Source organism: Protopterus annectens, chromosome 10.part0 (genome assembly GCF_019279795.1).
Source record: "Protopterus annectens isolate FY-2018-M chromosome 10.part0, PAN1.0, whole genome shotgun sequence".
Taxonomy (NCBI): Eukaryota; Metazoa; Chordata; order Ceratodontiformes; family Protopteridae; genus Protopterus; species Protopterus annectens.
In genome coordinates, this window is record NC_056744.1 from 746678787 (window position 1) to 746700293 (window position 21507).

The following is a 21507-nucleotide window of genomic DNA, read 5'->3' on the forward strand; positions in this document are numbered from 1 at the left end:
CAGTAGATGGATTGGGTACTCTAAACTGGCCATAGGTGCGAGTGAGCAGTATGGATGAATTATCCTGGCAGAGCTAGCCACCCAGTGGTGAAAATCTTGGCTTGAGATGAGTGTCACTGTTGAAGTGACATCCCGACCCCATGGGCAAAATGGTAAAAGGAGTTGAGGATGGATGGATCAGTTTTAGAGAAACTGAGATTTTTAATAAAGATCAGTCAGTGTTCTGAATGAGACTGTGGAGCTATATGGGAAAGGAAGATTTACCTTGACTCCAAGGCTATATAACGTTATACACTTTGAAATTCTGAGATGTGAGAGCATAAGCGGTTTACTGTCCAGCAAAAACACTTTTTATGTGAAAGTTGACACTGACTACTGGTGACCATTTCGGTGTGCTAGTAATGCAATCAAACTTTATGGTAAAATACGAAATTAACTCCATGGCACATGAGAAATGCTGAGAATGGTGCGAAAATTTGAAGAGAAACTAGAACTATGTGACATATATGGACACCTGTGACAATGTTAGTCAGCAACCTATTAGCATGAGGTCCATGTTAGTTCCTCACTGGGAACAAAATGTTGCTCTTACAATTTTTGATATGGTAAACACATAAATAATGGTATGAACATCCAGGTGCTATAATTCAATGTTGCACACACCTGAAATTATCCTTTGCTGACTGTATTAGTCTCACTAGTATATTAGCCTTTTTTCAGGAAGGACCCAAGGTGGTATTTATACTACTAGGGGAAATTTGAACTAAGCATCAAGGAACTTACCCCACTCTTTTCAATGGGTGCTATGGCATCTTTTATATCCACCTGAGCTACTGCCATCTCAGACAGATGGGGCAATGGTTTAAATCTCATCCAAAGGATGACATGCTCAGGAGTGTAGAACTCTCCATAGGCTTCATTGTAAGGTAAGAAATCCATTTACCTGGTGTGGGAATAGAACCCACAGCCTTCTGTAGGCAAAGGTGAGTATGCAACTTGTTGAACCACTGACAGTGGTAAAGCATGAACATTAGCAGACATTTGTGGAATACTGCTGAAAATCTCTGTATATGTAAACAGAATTACTCAAATGACAAAGTGAAACTTAAAGCATTTATGTTAGGTTCATAGGTTCATAGGTTTATACTAGGCTATCTGCCCTAAGGCATTTATAAGCCTAGCCCAAATTTTTGTGGCTTACGCCACCCCTTATATGAAAAAATACTGCGCCCATTAGTTTGTTGTGCCTCTGTCCAGCAGTGACACAGAGATGATTCCCGGGGTAAACCTACGATCTCCCATCCACAGGTCTAGATTTCTCTTGAACAGAGTCAGCGAGGTGCTCTGCCTCACATGGACCGGGATTTTATTCCACAGCATAGGGAGTCTCTGAGTGATAAATCTATCCCTCCAGCATGTCCTATTTATATCCGTGCTAAGGTTTAAGTCGCTTGCTCTAGTGGTTTTGGTGGATTTGGATTTTGAGGTGGAGCATGTCCATTAATTCCGGGTTGGACATGGCCTTGTATGTCAGGCACATGTCACCTCTGATCAGACGGTATGCGACTGAGTAGAGCTGGAGTTTCTTCAATCTGGCAGCATATGACAGATTTTGGAGTCCCTTTATCGTTTTGGTGAGGAACTTTTGGGGTCTCTCCAATTGCTGCAGATGTCGGGTGAGATACATCCCGAATGGGGCATTGTACTCGATCATTGGTCTAAGTGAAGAGTACAGGGGAACAATGACCTCACTAGATCTGGATGTGAATCCCTTCATGATCAGGTGGGCAATGTAGAAGGTCTTTCTAACCACTTTAGCAATGTGAGTGTCAAAAGAAAGGCCACTGTCAACCTGGGTCCCCAGGTCCCTGATAACCTCTTCTGTGCTTAGTGGATTGCCACCTATATGGTAGCTTGGGGTTACCTTGTTTTTCCCGAAGGGTATGACTATACATTTTTGGCTTAACTTCAGGCCATGGCTCTGGCACCAGCTATCTGTTTCCGTGAGTCCCTTCTGAAGGATATCCGTGTCCAATGCACTTTCCACTATGGCGCCCAGTTTGCAGTCGGCTGCAAACTTTGTCAGCCAAAGTCCTCCCATGCTGGCCTGTACTTCTGAGAAGTAGATGCCAAACAATAGGGGCCAAGGACCGAGCCCTGTGGGACACCACTTGTGACCGGCTTGGAGTCTGACACAGCGCCAGCAACTCTAACCCTGTGGGTTCTGTCCTTAAGCCAGTTTGCAACCCATCTTGTGACATATGGGTTTACATTTAAGCTGGTAAGTTTTTCTACAATACCCGAGTGGGGTATTGTGTCGAAAGCCTTTGCAAGGTCAAGGTAGGCTGTATGGACTGCCTTTCCTCATCAATGGCCTTGGTGACTGTTTCAAGAAGTCACCAAGTTCAAAAGGCATGATCTTCCCTTGACAAAGCCAAACTGGGTTGGGTCCAATGTCTGCAAGTCCCCTATATCTTTGTTTATGAGCTCCATTATGATCCTCTCCATAGCTTTGCAGACTAGACTTGTTAAGCTTATGGGGCGGTAATTACCAGGGTCCGTAGAGGCGCTGCCTTTGTGGAGTGGGACCACAGTTGCCGTACGCCACTCCTTGGGCACGTATCCTGTGGTAAGGCTGAGATTAAACAGCTGCCTTATGTGCGGGGTTAATTCCTCATTTAGCTCGTGTAGCACACAGCCGGGGACACCATCCGGTCCCATTGATGCTGTGATTTTAGCTTTTGAGAGAGCAGCTTTCACCTGCGCATTTGAGATGTCCGGGAGGCTACACTCGGCTGGGATAGTTATCTCTCCTTTAGGGGGGGAGATGGGGTGAAGTTTGCACTGAACCTGTCTGCCAGTATGTTGGCAATGTCTGTGGGTTCAGTGATTTTTGTATCATTTTGGACTAATTCTGAGCATATCTGGGAGTTTCCACCCAGGTTCCTAACATAGCTGAAAAAGGCCTTATGATTGTCCTTGAATCCATGGCAATTTTTCTCTCAAAATTGGCCTTAGTTGATTTTATGAGTGCTCGTAATTTTTACTAATAATGATCAGGGTGACTTCCCTTTTATGGATTTTGTTCTATCATGTAATAGCTTTCTCCTCTTATTGTAAAGTTTGTTAATGGCTGGGGTCCACCAGACTGGACGCTTTGCCCTTTGTGGAAAGAGTATTGGTTTTATTTGGGATTGCCTGATCCATGCAGTCCTGGAGGTGTTCATAGAAGGCATTTGTAAGGGCTTCTGCAGCTTGGGTTGTGGTTTCCTCTGGCTCAGGGGCCTTGAAGGATACCACACCAGTCTTGAGTAGTGTGAAGTTTGCTTTAGAGAAGTTCTTCACTATGGTCTTTTTGTTTGGGGTGGGGGGATGTGGATTTCCAGTGAGATTAGTTTATGATCAGATCTCACCAATGAGGGATATACTTCGTGTGGAGCATTTTGTCCCCATGTTTGTGACAATGAGATCTAGTATATTTTCTCCTCTCATGGGAACAGTGACTAGCTGTTCCATGGCATTTGAATTTATGAACTCCAGGAACCGTTGGGCTAGAAAGTTAGGGCTTGAGTAATGTTCCCAGTCTATATTCGGGTAGTTGAAGTCACCCAATATGATGGTGTTTGGAGATACATTTATACCCTCCAGTGTCTTCAGGAAGGCTGTGTGGGGTTCCTGAGTTTGAGAGGGTGGCCTGTAGCATGCTACAATTTGTAGAGCAGTTTTTCCTATGGTTAGTTGCACCTGGATGGTTTCGAAGCTTAGGCGTTGCCACCAACCTGGAGGTGTGGGTATCCTTTATGAATATGGATACACCCCTCCTTTTGTGGTGTGGTCCGGGTTTTGGGGCCGGAATGCATGATATGAGGTAAAACCTAATAGTGCCGGGTGCTCTCAGGAGCCTTGAACCAGGTTTCAGTTACAGCACAGACATCGATGTTCTCCATACTGAGAAGGGCCTCGAGTGCGTGCATTTTGAGATTTAGACTTCTGGCATTGAGCAGCATTACCCTCAGTTTCTTCCCATTTTTGTTTTCTAGGGTGGCAGGTTTAGAATTTGAGCCTTGCCTAAAAAGGCACTATGGGGTGGCAAGAGCCTTAGCCAATATCCGGAATCCCAGGGGTGACAGGTGCAAGCCGTCCCTCATGAAGCAGCGTGGCTTGTCAAGCATGTCATCCCAGGCAGACAGACACTGGATCCCCTTTGAATGACACCAGACATTAAGCCAATTGTTAAAGCTGATCATCTTGTCTCTATATTGTGGCATCATTCTTGGTGAAGGAAGGATACTGCTCAGGGTTAGGGTCATACCTGCCTGGGCTACATAATCAGAGAGCTCCTCTATGTCTCTTTTCATGTAGTCAAGGGAGGTACGTCTCAGGTCGTTCACATCAGCATGGACAATGACTGTGTCATATTTGTACTTGCCGTGGAGTGACCCGAGTGCTTGTGTTATGTGGCAGATTCTAGCGACGATAGGCAGCTTACTGTGACCCTCTCCTTGTTCAGCCTGGTGAGTGGGACGTCAGTGTGTCTGACTATGGAGTCACCTATGACAAGTATGTTTGATGTTGTATTTGGCCTTAAGGGCTGTGACTGCTTTGCACACTGCTTTTGTGGTTTATGTGTTGCTTGTGGGGTGTCTTGAGGTAGCAGTTGTTTGGGTGTCTGCTTTGGAGGCCTCTGCTGTTTAGGTAAATTTTTACTCAGAGCCTCCGAGTATGTCTTTGTGTGTTTATGTGTTTGATTCAGTGGAGTGGTAGCATTATGTGAGGCTGGTTTTGTGGTGTGTGTAGTTGCCTTCTCCTCCTGTCTGGTCTTGCCAGTCCTGAGTTGAGAGAGCTCAGCCTCCAGTTTGGCTAAATAGCTGCATCTCTCGCAAGTATTTGTGTTATGTGGGAGGAGGAGAGGGTTGTCTGTGTACATGAGGCAGTTATAACATTGCCTCAAGGTTCCCAGATTCACCAGCTGGACCGGAGAGGAGATTGACAACTGACCTTGGACATGCTAGAATAATATTGGGAAATCCTTAATTGAAAACAAGGGCCAGTGGGGAGTGAGGGTGTAGTGCTTTTAATTTTAGTGCTGACTTATATAATTGCTTTAGTGAGCAAGTGCCAGGTAACTTGAGTGCAATGTGTTACAAGTAACTAAATGCAAAACAACAAACAGTAACTTTCTTTCAAGTGAAACAAGGAAATAAGTACAGTAAGCAATGCAGATATCACTAGTGATCCACAGAAGCGCTGAGAAGTTGCGTATTAGGTGGAATTAGCTTCCAGGGAAATAACAAGCAAACAAACAACAAGCATATAAACAAAGCTAGATTCAGCAGGCCTGGATCTAGTCTATGCTAGAGCAAACAAGGTGAACCAATTTCAGTAAGATACAGTTCAAATATTCAGGCACTATAAACCTTTAACCAGAAATTCCCAGCTCAGAAGGGCAGAGTCCAGCCTCTTCTCCCACAAGAGTGCAGACCACAAACCTTCTTAATGTAAAATAACTGGCCTGAAGCCCAAGTGCCTAAACCAGAACTAATACACTTGGACACTGGGCTCTCAATCAGCAGTTCCCAACTTAGAAGGATGAAAGCTACCTGTCCTGCCACCACAGTGCTTGCCACAAACCTTCCTAATGTAAAACAACTGGTCTGAAGCCCAAGTGCTTAATCCAAAAGACTTGAATGATAGCTACACTTTAATCAAGTTACAACCAAGCAGTAATAAATACCATTGAATACTTTAGAGAATGTCTGGATTAGTGCTCAAGTTACACAAACAAAGCTAGATCCAGCAGGCCCGAATCCAGTCTATGCCACAGCAAACAAGGCGCACCAACTTCAGTAAGAAACAGTTCAGATATGCATGCACTATAAGCCTTTAACCAGAAATTCCCAGCTCAGAAGGGCAGAGTCCAGCCTCTCCTCCCACAAGAGTGCAGACCACGAACCCTCTTAATGTAAAATAACTGGCTTGAAAGCCCAAGTGCTTAAACCAGAATTAATACACTTTTAGAATAACAGACACTGAGCCCTCAATCAGCAGTTCTCAACCTAGAAGGATGTAAGCTAGCTAGTTCTTCCTCAAGTTTACTAACCATAAGTTCCATAAAAGAGAAAGACATTTAATGGATGAATTACTTTGATTTTATTTTGAAATTAAATGTACTTGGATAAATGTGCAGTGAAGTCAATATATGAAGCATAACAATATGCACATTCTCAGTCAACAAAAGGTACACAGTAAGCGAGAAATCTTTATTAGGTAATTCTATTTGAAATAAAGTCAGTACTCCTAGGAGCTACAAAATTAAAACTTCCTTTAATTGCATACTTTCAGGACTGTTCTTTCAAATTAAATTTGCATTCTGTTTAAATGCAGTACTCCTGGGTTCTGCGGGGCTTAAACCCTCCTTTAGTTAACTTTTTTAGCACTGTTCCAATGCTTTGCTATTTCCTTCTCTTCTCTTCTGGTTTTAGACAGACCATGGTTATGTTTTATGTCCTGTAAGTGACCAGCAGATTATGGGGACTTGAAAAATCTGATGTCATCATCCATTCAGGCTGCACTGATACTTTTTAGTTTTCATCTGCTAGGATCCCTGGCTACTAACAAGTGTCATACAGCACTAATCTGCATGTTACAATGCACGACTGATAGGAAGAAATGGCCGTTGCACTTTACTCATTATTGCCAAATTACCTTTTCTTGTCTTTTGCACTAGAGTCAATCAACATCAAAAGTTTTTTTTTTTTTTTTTTTTAATAATAATGAGTGTGTAGATTACATAGCCCATGCCTGAATGGTTTTGTAGAGGTTACTCCTCTCACAGACAAGAGTTTTGAAAAGTTTCTGTCATACTTTTTGATTTTGGTAGAGTGCCATTCAGTCTAGTTGCTTTCACCCAGGCATTTTAAAATAACAATAATTATGAATATTTTTATGGAGGCACAATGATAGTCATAATGTAATGCAATGCAGAAGGTCAATAATTCATTTTTATTTATTTATTTTGAATTTGTTCCTTGAGACAGAGCATTGATCCCATAAGATCGAGTTGAATCTCAGCTCAGGGTAAACAACAATGGAGTCTTCATATTATATACAGAGTGAATGACAAAGTGCTATATATACATATATTACATACAAAGGGAATATCAGAGTTGGCTTGAGGGTATAAAGGCAATAGATAACTGATGTTATATTCAGAGCAAATGACAAAACCTATTATATACATGCATTATATATATATATATATATATATATATATATATATATATATATATATATATATATATATATCTATAAAATGAAAATCAACCGTTGGATGCCTAAAGAATCCTAATGAAAAGTAGAAAAGGAATGCAGCAGGAAGATGAGTATGAAGAGATTAAGTTAGCTGACCAGAGACGTAACAGTTCCATTTTCTTAGAGACTTGAAATGTGCTTTTATTTCAGATCAGAAAATGAAGTGAGAGGAATGATGTTTAAGAAAGAAGAGGAAACAATTCCCACACTTTGGGACCAAGAACTGAGAAAGCATGGTCTCTGCTGTGAAGCTTAGTTTGGGGTGTGTGGAGGAGAGTAGATGAGTGGTTAAGATTTTGAGGGGAGTATGCTGGTGCATCTCTGGATAGTCTAGAGGCTAGTGGGGGGAGGTGCGATTCTATTGTTAGTTATTCAAAGCTGCTGCACAGTCATTTGACTTTCATCAATACATTGGGGGATTTTACCTTCAACTGTTGTTATAAAAACAGTTATGCATTCATTCTTTCTTTGTGTCATTTGTGGTGAATGTTTGTTACACTGCTCAAATTCCGGATTATTAATTAACAGTTAACAGATATACAAGTAAAATACAAGGAAACTGAATAATCATCAAAATATCTTGTTTTTGTACAACAGAAAAGGTGAATTTACTACTGCTAGCCACCTGATATGGAGACATTAGTCTACATTGTTGGCTGTCTATGTCCAGATGTCCAGCATTAAGGATGGAATACGGTTATGTTCAGCCTAGCATAATTAGGATTAAGCACATGTAAGAGTACAGGATGGATTCAGAAAGTACTCGCTGCAGTCATTAACTGCTGTGACAGCATAATCACAATAAACAGTGATTCAGTAACACATCAGTCACACTGAGGAAACACCTTATTACTGGCTAATTTGCATGTCTCTGAATTACACACTTATTACCACAAGTGGTAATAAGACATTGCTCTCAGACACCCCCATTCACATGCATACATTCAAACATATATACACACACACACACACACACACACACACACACACACACACACACACACACACACACACACACACACACACACACACACACACACACCACCTATGGGCAATTTAAACAAATTCTATTTCATCTATCATGACTGAATGGTGTGGGATGAAAGTTGATACCAAAAGTATTTTTGCTGAAAAATCTGTTGTATTAATTATTTAAGGTTTATGTCTCCCCAGTATTAAGAGGTATGGAAGCATCCCTGCCTAAAATACACACACACATACACACACACACACACACACACACACACACACTCACACACACACACACACACACACACATTCGAGATACTCACTATATATCTGTACGAGTCACACATTTTCCTCACCCAATCGCACACAGCGATTTAACAGACTATGTGGAGTCACTGTGGTAGGGTTATCTCTGATTCTGAAAGGAATACTGCCACCAGAAAAACATCAGTATTGGGGCTCACTGATGGCAATAGCCCTTTCTGAAAGTACATCACTCTCCTGCAGGATGAACAATGGCTCTCTGCCAGAACCATAACTGCTAATTCACGGATGCAAAAAAATAAAGTCAATAAAGACAAAAATACAGTGACTCTCAAAACTGACTAGAATAGTATTAATGTGTTTCTTTAAACTGTACTCCCCAACATTGTTAAAAAATGGGCCTATATAAGCTCTGAGATCATGGTGCCAAAATGTAAGTGAAATACTATGAGGTTCTGCAACTTGGACTTAAATTAGCTATGCTCACTGCTTCAGTCTCAGTACTTAGAAAACCACAGCTGTCCCTGAAATTTCTTCAAGAACCCATAGGTTCATTGGTCCATAAGTATATACTAGATTAAAAAACACCAGGACTTTTATAAGTCTAGCCATGTAATCCAACCTAATTTTGTCCCTATGTATTATGGACATTTATTAGGAGAGGGTATGTTAGTTAGGAGGTTTCTAGAGGTTATGGGGGATTACACATTTGCCACAGATTAGTGAATGCAGAATGTTGTAGGCAGACAAAGTACTTTGACGCAAATAGCAGGCAGTGCATGAATGTAGGGGCATGGATCCCTGCCCCAATTATATGTCTTTACATGCTGTGTATTGTGGAAACTGATGTAAGTAACAGATTACCGTTTCCAGCATCCTGAAGATATTTAGTAGTTATTGAAATTAGTTCCCCAAGTGAGAAACAGAAGCAGAAGTGCAAAGAATTAACGGTAGATGACTAGATGGAGGAACACAAACAGGATCAAAATATAGATTTTTTTTTTCTTTTTTACCATTTGAACTGAAAAGGATTTTGAAATGAAGCTTTACAGTGCTGTACAATGAAAAGGTCAGACATAAATGAGAAAGAACCTTAATTTCTAATGTTTACTTTGAAAATGTAAGCGGTATTTAAAGCCATTAAGTTTATATGATCAACATCATCATCACCTTCCCTTTATACATGGGTGTATATGATCATACTACACAGTTTTATAAATATATATGTATTCAGATACATGTATGTGTTTGTGTGTTTGCGTGTGTGTGTGTGTGTGTGTGTGTGTGTGTGTGTGTGTGTGTGTGTGTGTGTGTGTGTGTGTGTGCGTTTGTGTGTGTGTATGTGTTACAGATTAATTGAACTGTACCTCTGTGATCTGGATTTTTAAACATTTGAGTGAAAATTAAAGTTATCAGATGTAATCTGTTTGAAAGGATCCTCTCTGCATTAGACAACAGCTTTTATGAAAATGTATTCAGCAGGAATATAATGTATCTGCATGAGAAGGTAGAAACTATATTTTTAGCTTAACCAAAAAAAAAAAAACCTCTGCATTTTATCTCTGGAAATAATTCACATTAGAAACTGCACGGAGGATATTAACACAGCAATTGTATGTTTTAAAGCTGGCCTGGAAGCCTTTCGATCTTTTCTGAAGTCTGAGTTCAGTGAAGAGAACATTGATTTCTGGTTGGCCTGTGAGGATTTCAAGAAAACCAAGGCACCAGATATAATATCTTCCAAAGCACAGCAGATATATACTGACTTTATTGAGGTCAACGCTCCAAAAGAGGTAACCAACGATGTTTTTTTGTCAAAAAGCTTACTTCTCATTTAACTGTCGAAATTAATAATGCTATGTTGAACAGCAGTGCTCTGAGTTTTTCTTTTTCACATATACACATTACTGATTCAGGAGGATACTCCAAGATTAAATAAACACATCTTTATAGAATTTCTCACATGCACTTTAGGGATACGCCTGTGTCAATCTGGGATTTACAGGTCTTTGTTTAGTGCAATCAATGGGCATATACACTTTGACATATGGCTCAGTGACTGTGAGCATGAAAATTCATACAATTTCAGTTGCTGTTACACCAGAGTGATATTAGAATATTACTTTCCCCCATATGTCTGTGCTACCTCATAATTCCTCAGTATTCCATGTTTATTAGCATTTCAAATGCATTCTTAATAGCAGTTTCTTCAGAACAGACAGATGGAAAACCCCAGGTGAACTGATTCTTGGAAGATGAACTACCAAACTGGTTGCTAGGTTATGCAAGCACAATTTAAAATGTATTCAGTACTGTATTTTATATTTGGTAGTTTGTTCTGAGCTTAATGATCTTTTCTCACAGAACAATGGAGATGTAAATACTATGTATTGCATGCAGTTTTTATGATCAAGGCAAACAAACAAGCACACACACACACACACACACACACACACACGTTCGTGCTCGTGCACGTGCACACACGCACACACACACACACACACACACACACACACACACACACACACACAAACACACACATCAGCTTGTTAACTTTATGCAAAAGGAAAAAAAAAAACTTCATAAAAATCTGTAGTGGTTTGTACCTGTGGAGTGTGATATTTTTTTCTTGCATTATAGTGTTGAAACTCATGGGGAGCTTTACTGATAAGAATGTTGATCTATTATACAGGGTGTGTGAACATCATAATGATTTTACAGACTAGTGTCACATTTTGATTTTTTAATCACAATCTGCAACACTTAGACATTTTTTACAGATATTTTAAAGATGATTATTTTTCCTTCCTAAGGTATTTTTTTTATATCAACTGTATCCATTCAGAGGAACTCAAAATAACCGTTCCTAAAACAGGCATGTTCTATTTCAACATGTTTAGGTCTTGCAAACTGCATTTAAAAATAAATGCAAGATGTACCTTACATTTTCTAATGTTGTCAGTTCAATATTTATGTCAATAATCCTATTTATTTATCCACTACTGTCTATCACACAAACCCTTATACCGGCTCCTCTTCTTCAGTTACTGGTGAAACTTTCATATCTCTGAAGACTATCTCTTCCATTCATATTATTAATTAGCATTCTATTCCACATTCACTTCCTTATGAGCAAATAGTTTTTGCACGTATATTCAAATAATGCCCATTATGACGCACCATTACTAATTTTATATGTACCTCATGTTCCTACCGTGTAGTATTTCAACACCTTTCAAAAGAGATATATATACAGGGCTGATTTATTTTCATTCCTATATTTATAACTGGGTATAATGTTATTAAATAACTCCATTTTGTGGAAATATGCATTTTTAACTCAAAATGTTTAACTGTTATATCAAGAAAACAAGCCTGAATTAAATAATTACAGTAACGTCAATCACAGGAAAATATTAAAGTAAAAAATAAATCAACATTAGCTATATATATATATATATATATATATATATATATATATATATATATATATATACTCAGCATTCACATAAAAAGAAAACATAGAAACAGTGAAGCTGCCTTTAAATTATAGACTTAGTTACAATTTGAATAGTAATCTCATTTCCTTACATTCTACCATAATGAGTTAGTAGCTGTTGTCACCACCGAAGAGCTGTCTGCACATGGTGGGCACTTTTTTACGTAAATAAAATGGTACCTAGGTGCTTATGTAAAAATGTTTCCACTAATCTCTCAGTTGTACTCCCTTTTGATTTCCAGTACTATACACAAAATAATTTCATAACACTTGCAGGAGCCAATAAACTTCTAGGCCCGGTATCAAGTTGTGAGAAACTTTGGTAATGATACCAAACAGCTGCATCAAATTGAATAAACTTACCAGAAACCTCTGCTAGCATCAAGACCAAAGCTTACCAGAGACCACTGATTCTCTAGCAGTCTCAAAACATATGTACATTATCAGCACACATTTCTCCACACTACCAACATGGACTATCCTTCCTTCCATCTTTACGTAGCTTGCCAGGAGTAAGGTACCACCTGTACAAAATTCTCATTTGTTGATCTTGGAATTTATGCCAAATATGGAACCTATAAGATGTGTGCCAAACCTATACCCATTGGGTACTGGCAAAACCAAGCTTTTATGTTACAGGCATCCTTCCATTTCCAATCATTTAAGAGGTACATTTTTGGGTTCCTGTATATATTTATTAATAAGCCCTATACTCGTAGAATGGGTTTTCCCCTACTTCTGCCAAGAAAGCACCATCTTAGATTTTTCTGCAGGAATAACATGTTTAGACCACATCTTCTCCAACTACTTGTACATAAACAATTCCTGCTCCCTAATCTCCTTCAGAGTCAGGAATCCTTAGCAGTTGAACATAAAATGTGATTTTATAATTTGCCACCAACTCCTTATTCCCTTTCTTCATAGGTTCATAGGTAAGTAGTAGGTTAGCTGGATTGTGAGCCATTTTAAAATAACCAATTTCCCTTCAAAGATGATACTTAAACCCTTTACCCTGTGTCTGTGAGGGAAATATCTTAACCATTGACCAAACCCTAAACCTCTATCTTTACACATATGCTTCCTAACCAAGGAGTGAGACCAAATATCATCAACCAGGCCTGTTCCCTAAGATAGACCTCTAATCTCAAGACTGATTTTAATTCTGCCATACCCAGTTCAAGGGAAATTGTGTCAGCAGATCCTTCAATTTCCAGCCATCTTCATTCATATTGGCTGCTTCCTGACAATCTGACCAAACTGACAAGTTATAATACAATTTGCCAAATGTGGGAGACTCCAGCCTCTATAAGGTCTAGTGATATAGGCCAGCACAGGTGAAATTCTTCTTCCTTTATTCCACAAAGCAGTGCCATTAATAAGTTGCTGTATGTAGACTATGCCCGGATATGACACTAATAATGAGATATTCCTTACTAGATACTGTATATGTTGTAAAACCATAGTCTGAGTTGTTCTTATCTCACCCAAGACTTGGGAAAGTTATTTACTTTTGGGAGAAGGTTCTTAACCTTACTGGTGAAGTCAGTGACATTACAAAAAATTGTAGTACACAAGGACCTTCCCAACCCAAAGCCTAATTACTTAGAGCCATGTACTGTAAATCCCTATCATTCATTCTAGAGACCAGGTCATCCCTACAGGTTACTACAGATTTTGAAATGTTACTTACCAGGCCTATGGCTGCACTTAAAGGTTGAAAAATATGGAACACCTTCTGAAGGACGTGTGGGAAGTCTGTGTTCAGCAGAACAAGGTCATCCACAATCAATAAAAATGAATTAGCCCCTCCTTCTAGTGCAGATTCTTGATTCAGAAAAGTTCTTGGCTGGTAGGCCACTTATAAAATAACTGGAAGAAAAAGTGCAAGGGATAATGTTGCCTGGTATACATCCCAGTCCTCCTGGGTTCAGAAAGTCCTCTGTTAAGCATAATTCTAATCGAGAAGTTCCTGTGTTCAAGGGCTTTGAAAAGGAAGCCCTAACTGAGTTGAAGGACTTTTGAATAGTGAAGAGTACCATGCTTGCATTACTTTGGCTTTGATCCAACCTGCATAAAAAGGTAGCTACCTCCCTCCAACTATCTGCAAAGTCCCTTCCTTAAGAAATTCATTCTGGCCTGGACATTCAGATATAGCAGCACACTGTCCAGTCTGTATGTTAAAATCTTAGCAAACATTATTATGCCCAAATTGATCAAACAAATTATGTGGAAGTTTTCTAGACTAGGTACACCCTCCTTAGTTTTAGGGATCACTGTCGACAGCCTGGTTTAAATCGTGATGCACAATATTTACACACACTCCCATACCACTGTACACTTTTGTGTGTGTTCACAATAACTCCTTAGCTTCCCAGTTATAAAATTCTGCTGGAAACCTGTTATATCTGAGGCTTTGTGAGGGCTGAGTTGACCAATAACCCTCCTTACTTCCCCAGAAGTAATCAGGTTATCGAATTCTCATTTCTGCAAGGGAGAAATCTACTTTTTCTCTTGAAAAATCCACAGGGGATTCATGGTCAGTATGAATGGGCTTGCAGAGTGAAAGGAAAGGATGATATCACAAAAGGCCATTTGGATTTTATCATTATTCATGAGAATGTCTCTTAATGTGAAAGCTACTGCAGAAATGGAAGAATGGGATACTAAGTGAATAAAGAAATAAGCAATACACTTTGGATACTTTTCTTTTTTTACCCACCAAAATTGACTTTTCTATAGAACTTCATCCTCAGCCAGGGAGACTTTAGTTAGGCAAACTTCTGCATAGATGGCAACCTTAAGGACTACAGACCACCCTATTGTCCTTTACAACTATCTTTTTTGAATATTTCTCAATTCTTTCTGCCTCAAGTCAAGCAGTCTTATATTTAGTTATCTTCCAAAGACCCACTGTTTCCAAAAGGTCCTACATTAGGGCTGCTTTACAGCCCTCCAATAGTACTCTGTTGCAGTTAGTATCTTGAGACATGGTTCTAGCTAGTACAATGGAGACATTAGACTATAATATTCTCTTGACTTTAGACACATTTTACCAGAAGTTCACTCCCCCCTCTAGTATCTAGTTTTTTCAATAAATTTAGCTGGTTAAATCAATAAGGTCTTAGGGGCATGACTAGATAATCCAGTTTCACATATCATGGGTATGTGTGCCCTGTGTCTCTGGGATAAATAGCTTGTCAATCCTACCAGTCTGTTGGAACAGATTTGTAGAAAAAGTTTGACAAACATTGTCAGGATGAGTGTTCTTCCAAATGTCTAACAGACATCCAAGATTTAAGTAGAGCTTGATAGAGTTTGTGGCTTTCCTTTTTCATGTAACATATCGTTACTGTTCTTGAGTACCATGGACAATAATATATATATATATATATATATATATATATATATATAGTATATAAAATATACAATGAGATAGCTAGGTTTGCTACTGACTCACCCTTCAGGATACATCACTGCATAGCAAACAAGCAACTGTATTACCCAACCTGCTCACATATAACCAGTTTACAATAGCCCAGCAAATTCTATATTATCCTGATAGAATTCCTGCTCTTCAAGGTCTATTTAATATCTACTCTAAGAAATACCACCAATAAAGCACTGGCTGACACAGGCAAAAGCAACAATAGCTCTGGCCTCTCCTTGTTTTCCGTTTCTGTTGGAAAAACGTGGAATACCATCCCTGTAGATATTAGGACCACTGAAAACAAAAATAATTTAAGAAAACTCCTCCATTCTCATTTACATACTTCTTGGTTATGTAATTGTTCCGACCCTGAGTAGCTTCGCTTAATTAGATCATATCATACCTTAGCCTTCTATGAAAGCTTGCAACAACTCCTTTCTATACTCTTAATCAATCAATGTGTGTTTACTGCGCTAGTCACTGATGAGTGTAACCAAATGACTGAACAAAATGTCCTTTCAACTGCATTGCTTATTGTAAAACATTGTGCTCCATATAGTGTATTCACTTTTTGCTCTGTTTTTGGCCTTGAAACTATACCTTAACTTTTTGACTTGTACTGTACTTTAACACGTGTATTGTATTTACTTTATTTGCTGTACTAAACTTTGTTGAGCTTTACTCCCCGGGCCTCTGCTATAAATGGGATTCATGCCCAGTCAGACTTTCCCAGTAAACAAATATAAAATAAATAAAAAAAAAATTATAGTCACCAATTAAAATGATATCTTTAATAGAAAACACCAACTTTGACCAAGTATCGAAAAAGTTGGTGTCATTTGTATTGGGGGCATTGTGACTTCCTATAACCCAATCCTCTTCATTTACCTTTCCTTCTCAAATCAGGCATCTACCTAGACCACTAATGCTAACACAATTGGTTTGAATGGTTAATAATTTGTGGAACATCACAAAACACCCTTCTTCCCCCATCTAGGCTTATGGTCAGCATATGGATTGTAAACATCCTTAGAGATAAACTTAGCAGAATTATGTACCTTTAATTTGGTCTCTTTTAAACAGATCTTTCTAAAGCCATTGTATCTTTGTTCTACAGATTATGTGGGAGTCGCCTCCCATATTCCAGGACAATAATTTAATACTCAGCTATGAAGCTTTAAAAGCAAGCCACAGGTTAAGCACTCTCTTAAACCCCATCCTGAATGCTGTATCCCCACCACCCTCACATATAGGTTCCCCCCTGGTCTGAAATGAATAAAAAAATGGACACAAAAATGTGATTCCTACAAGGCCAGATCTTGGTAAAATGGTGCACTAGACAAGTAATGGACCCCTCCTCACAGCCATTCTGATATCACATTACTTGCCCCCCCCCCCAGTTACAACACTACGATAAACATGGTCCAAAACTGTCAGCATGCATTCAGTTTTCTTCCTTACTTTTGAAATGATGACAGAGATGGAGACTCAGGTTAAAACATTTATTTATCAGAACATTTCAACAATACATGGCCATTCAAGCTTCTGACATTGCAATTCACTAGTATCAGTAAATATGCACAGTCTCTACAGAAGTAAAAAACATACCTCTCAACGGTACAGATTTTTGCAGAATGTCCAGATTTTTGCCTCATATTTTGGTCCATTTTTCATAAAATTGTGGTTTTCTGGCAAATTAGTGGCAAATAATTAAAGATTGAAGTTAGAAAGCAATGACAAAATTTGAGTTTCAAACTTCATACCCTTCAGAAAATTCATGCTAATGCACAGCTTGTTATTCTACCAATTTTCTAAGTTTATAAGAACAATATTTAAAAATGTTCCCTATTTTTGAACATTTGTCCCACTTTGTCCTGATTTCTTGCTCTAAGAGGTTGAGAGGTATGTGTAAAAGTCATCTGAATAATTCCACAGATTGTAACAGATGAAGAAATTGCTACTGGCAAACAATTTTACATTCCAGGGTTTCATGTACAAATTCAGTGCCTGCTGCCCTTAAATAATAAATTGCTAATGATACATTAAAAATGGTAAGCTGGTAAAATTGCAATGGTTGGCAAATCAACAACAACTTCATACCTACTAAGTATCTTGTGCAGAGGAGGACAAACTCAAGAGTGCAGTACCCCCAATCTCCCTTAAAGAGCACTACAGTATCAGTAATCCAGAGAGATAGTGTGGGAGATGAACACACAGCCTTCTGCACTGAAGACAAGTATGTTACCCGTTGTGCTACTACCACTGCTTCAAACATTATCGAACAAACATTGACAGCTATTTGCTAAACAAAACGGCTGCACATTGAAGACTGATGACAGAAACAGCAGTAAATCTGTTTTTTTTTTTTCCATTGAAACTCACACTTCCTTGAAAATGCACTGGAACTGAAAGGAAATGCAGTGAAATTCAAATTCCTTGAAAATGCAATGAAACTCGCAATTCATGAATATGCACTCATAATAAGTGAACAGTCTGGTAGCTGGTGTATAGGGTTCAGGCTCTTTTTCCCTGTAACCAAGGTACAAGGTTTGAGCATTAGCAAGTTAACTAACTAACCTCTCAGCTCGACTAGGGGCATTGCACACACCTTTCTCTATACATCTTCCATACTACAATCAAATTCTGTGGAAGAAAAGAGAGCTGTTTCGCATGAGCAGCTGTGGAAGACAAGTATAGTAGGGAAAGTTGTGTGTGCGTGCATTAGGCATGCAGTATGTAGCTAGTATTATACTGGGTATTATACAATGGAAGCTTGTTGTTCCATTTATTTATTTATTTATTTATATATGTTTATGTTCTTGTATTTTTGCATTGTTTTAGAAGTTATCAGATACATATATACTTTTAGGTATATTTTTAGTATATGTTCATGCATAGTTTTAGTCTATCTCTTAGTATTATATGTATGCATTTGGTATATTTAGTTGTGCTGCTGAAACATTTGCTTCTTCTAGGAATAAATTGTTTTAGATAGGAATAAGTGCTCATATACATTTTAGTGAATGAGCACATACCATGGAATAAAAATGGCATAGGGACCACGTTACAATAAGCTTATTCTTGAAGTTTTTTTGTAGAATGAGTTTTTGCAGAATGGGTGGTGTATATTTTCTGTTTGTTTTGCTTCTTTATTTGTTTTGTTATTATATAAGAACATTTTTATATATATTATATATTATTTAATTGTATTTTTTCTTTTGAGCAGTTAGTATTGCCTCTCAAAGGCATTGTCTTAGGTGGTTAAAAAACTCCACCCTTCTGTTGCATATTCAATTAATTATCTAATTAAGTCCTTGCTATTTAAGTGTCTTTTGAGTGAATGTATGTTAAATCTGAAGAAGCATGCCAGTGGAGCATGTGAAAGCGCTCATTTTCGTCTGTTATACTGGATTTTATATACGTTGTGGTGGTCGTGTCCAGTCTTTTCATCTTCGGTATGTAGCTAGCGTGTGTGTCATGATGCATGTAGGAAGGGAAAGAGAAAATTAAGTATGCAGGTGAGATGCAGACTGTGTCTTTAAAGAAGAACTGTAATTTTCTTTTTTTTTTTTTAATTTAAAATGTTGTGACATCCCCCAGCCAGCAGCTAGCCAGCAGGCCCTTGGCAACTGCCTAAGTTGCCTAGTGAAGTATCTGGCTCTAACCAACAGTGCTCATCCATCGAATTCTGACAAACTGGAGAGTATCTACAACCATACTTTGCCACTGTTGAGACTAGTATTCCTAGATGAGTGATCAAACTGTAGAGAGTTAACCAGTCTTCTGGGTCTGCATTACTTTGATTTGGATGAGTAACTTGGTCTTGGCATTGGTGCTTATGCTCTGCACTCCCTGTATTCCCATTAACTTTACAACTTTTAGGATCTCTGTTAGCCGACTTAAGTTGCAAACTCTCATCATTTGACATAGTCTTTGATGCAGGGCTTATTGGAGAGTTAGTTTCAGATGGTGCTACTACAGCGATGGGGCTTTTGTGTAGCTGAGATGTCTTTTTGCTGCTGGGGCCAGGTGTTCTGCTAGATGAAAGAGATTGTTTCTGCTTTTATTTGAAAGCTCCTATCCTATCTCTTCATTAGTAGAAAATGCATAATGGAAGAGCTTAGGACAGCTGCATAGCAAAAATGCAGGGAACAACTAGGCAATGGTGACAGAAAGAAAGAAAGAAAACAAAACTCAACTCAGCTTCACTAATGACAGCAAATACATCTTGGAACGGCCAGCCTCCCTCTTTTGGCAGTCATTCTTGTTAGCTGCTATTTCTTGATCTGTTACATAACAGAAGTAACATGTTAATTAGCACAGCATGTCCATGACAGCAAACAGCTACACTTTTTTAGGCATATTATACAGTGACTTAGCAAAAACAGAAATCTTATAGTAATGAGGAGACTCTGTCGCTGTCTCTCTCTCTTTCTCTCTCAATCACCTCTTCTTCCCATTGGTAGAGATGGCCTAGATGCCACAGAATGTGTAATTCCCATGGCATCACTCATAGACCTTGCAGCCGCATGCCAAGCATCCACATTGTAGTGGGTATCTTCATTACCAGAAAGGCTCATCCAGACTCTGCTACACTTTGCTGTGAAGGAAAGGTTAGTTTGCTGTTATTTTTTGTATTACTGTATTGCCTTTCTATATTTTGAATACTGTAGTTTGTTTTCTTTACTTTGTGTTTTGCTTGCATTCTGTTTTAACAGCATATTAAAACTTCAAAAGAGACCACAGCTCTCTCTGTTCTGAGTCAGGCAGAATTTTTTCCCGCCCTCCCACCCATTTAAGTTGTCTTGTTAAATACCACTGTCTTTCTAGTTGCCATATATCTCATTTCTCTCTACTTTCACTGGCTTATGTGAGTAATCACAAAATCATCATTTTGAAATCCCACCCCTTCAATTATTTAAATTTATTGGCCATCCTACAGTATTTCATAGTACCAAAATACAAAAGTGACCACCCCTTTCAATCCATCTTGCTGTTTTAAAAATAGTAACTCTCCACTAAACCTTAACTTTTTAAACAGGTAAAACTCAAGTTACCTACTTTCACATCTAACTTCTCTAGTGCACACTGCAGAGTGCATTCTTTTCAATCTTACCTTTAAGCATCCCTGTGACTAGCACTTTCTCTAATACCTGCTGGAAAGCACTAGGAAGCCTTAAACTCATACAAACACTGAACTCTCCTTGTTAACAAGGATAAATTAATAGTAGGCACTAAGCCTATAATTGCAAAGTACTTGCTAAGGAAACAGCTCCTATACTTTACAAAGAAAAAAAAAAAAGCCCCAAACCAAGCATGTCCAAGGGTCAGCTTCCGGTGATTTTTCCTGTCCACCTGGTGAATCTGGGCATACTGGGGCAATGCAGCAATTGCCTCATGTACACAGACAACTCTCTCCTTCTACCACCCAACACTACAACCTGTGAGAGATGCACTTACATAGCCAAAATGGAAGCAAAGCTCTCTCCACCCAAGATTGTGCTAAACAGTCAAGAGGAGAAGGTTAACACCCACACTACATCTCAAGCAACACATAGCCCTTCTAAACCCGCACCACCAACACCCACATATAGCAACACTAAATCCACATATGCAGAGGCCCTTAACTGTAACCTGCCCAAGCAACAAAGACCTCTGAAGCTGAAACGCAAACAAACACCAATCACAACCAATGTGTCACATAGTTCACAACACCAGTGTGCCACCCAGCAACAGCCCCTAAGGCAAGACAATGTGCCTAACACTTTAGTCATAGCTGACTATAGTCCGGCACACTGATGTCCCTCTCACTAGGTTGAATAAGGAGAAAATTACAGTCAGCTGCCTGTCGGGTGCCAGGATCCGCCACATAATGCATGCACTCAAGTCACTCCACAACAAGTACAAATATGACTCTGTCATTGTCCATGTTGGAGTGAATGACTTGAGACATACCTCCCTGGATTACATGAAAAGAGACATGGAAGAGCTCTCAGATCATGTGGCCCAGGCAGGTATGACCCTAGCCCTGAGTAGC

The 21507-nt window shown here is 39.0% G+C and overlaps 1 protein-coding gene across 1 annotated transcript in view; it reads left to right on the plus strand.

Moving 5' to 3' along the window:
* LOC122814197 (regulator of G-protein signaling 21-like) overlaps positions 1-21507 on the plus strand; it is a 115836-nt gene that overhangs the window by 43876 nt on the left and 50453 nt on the right. The window contains exon 2 of the mRNA XM_044086803.1: positions 10127-10337. Coding sequence (XP_043942738.1) covers positions 10127-10337 — 211 coding nt within the window. The remainder of the gene's footprint in view (positions 1-10126; positions 10338-21507) is intronic.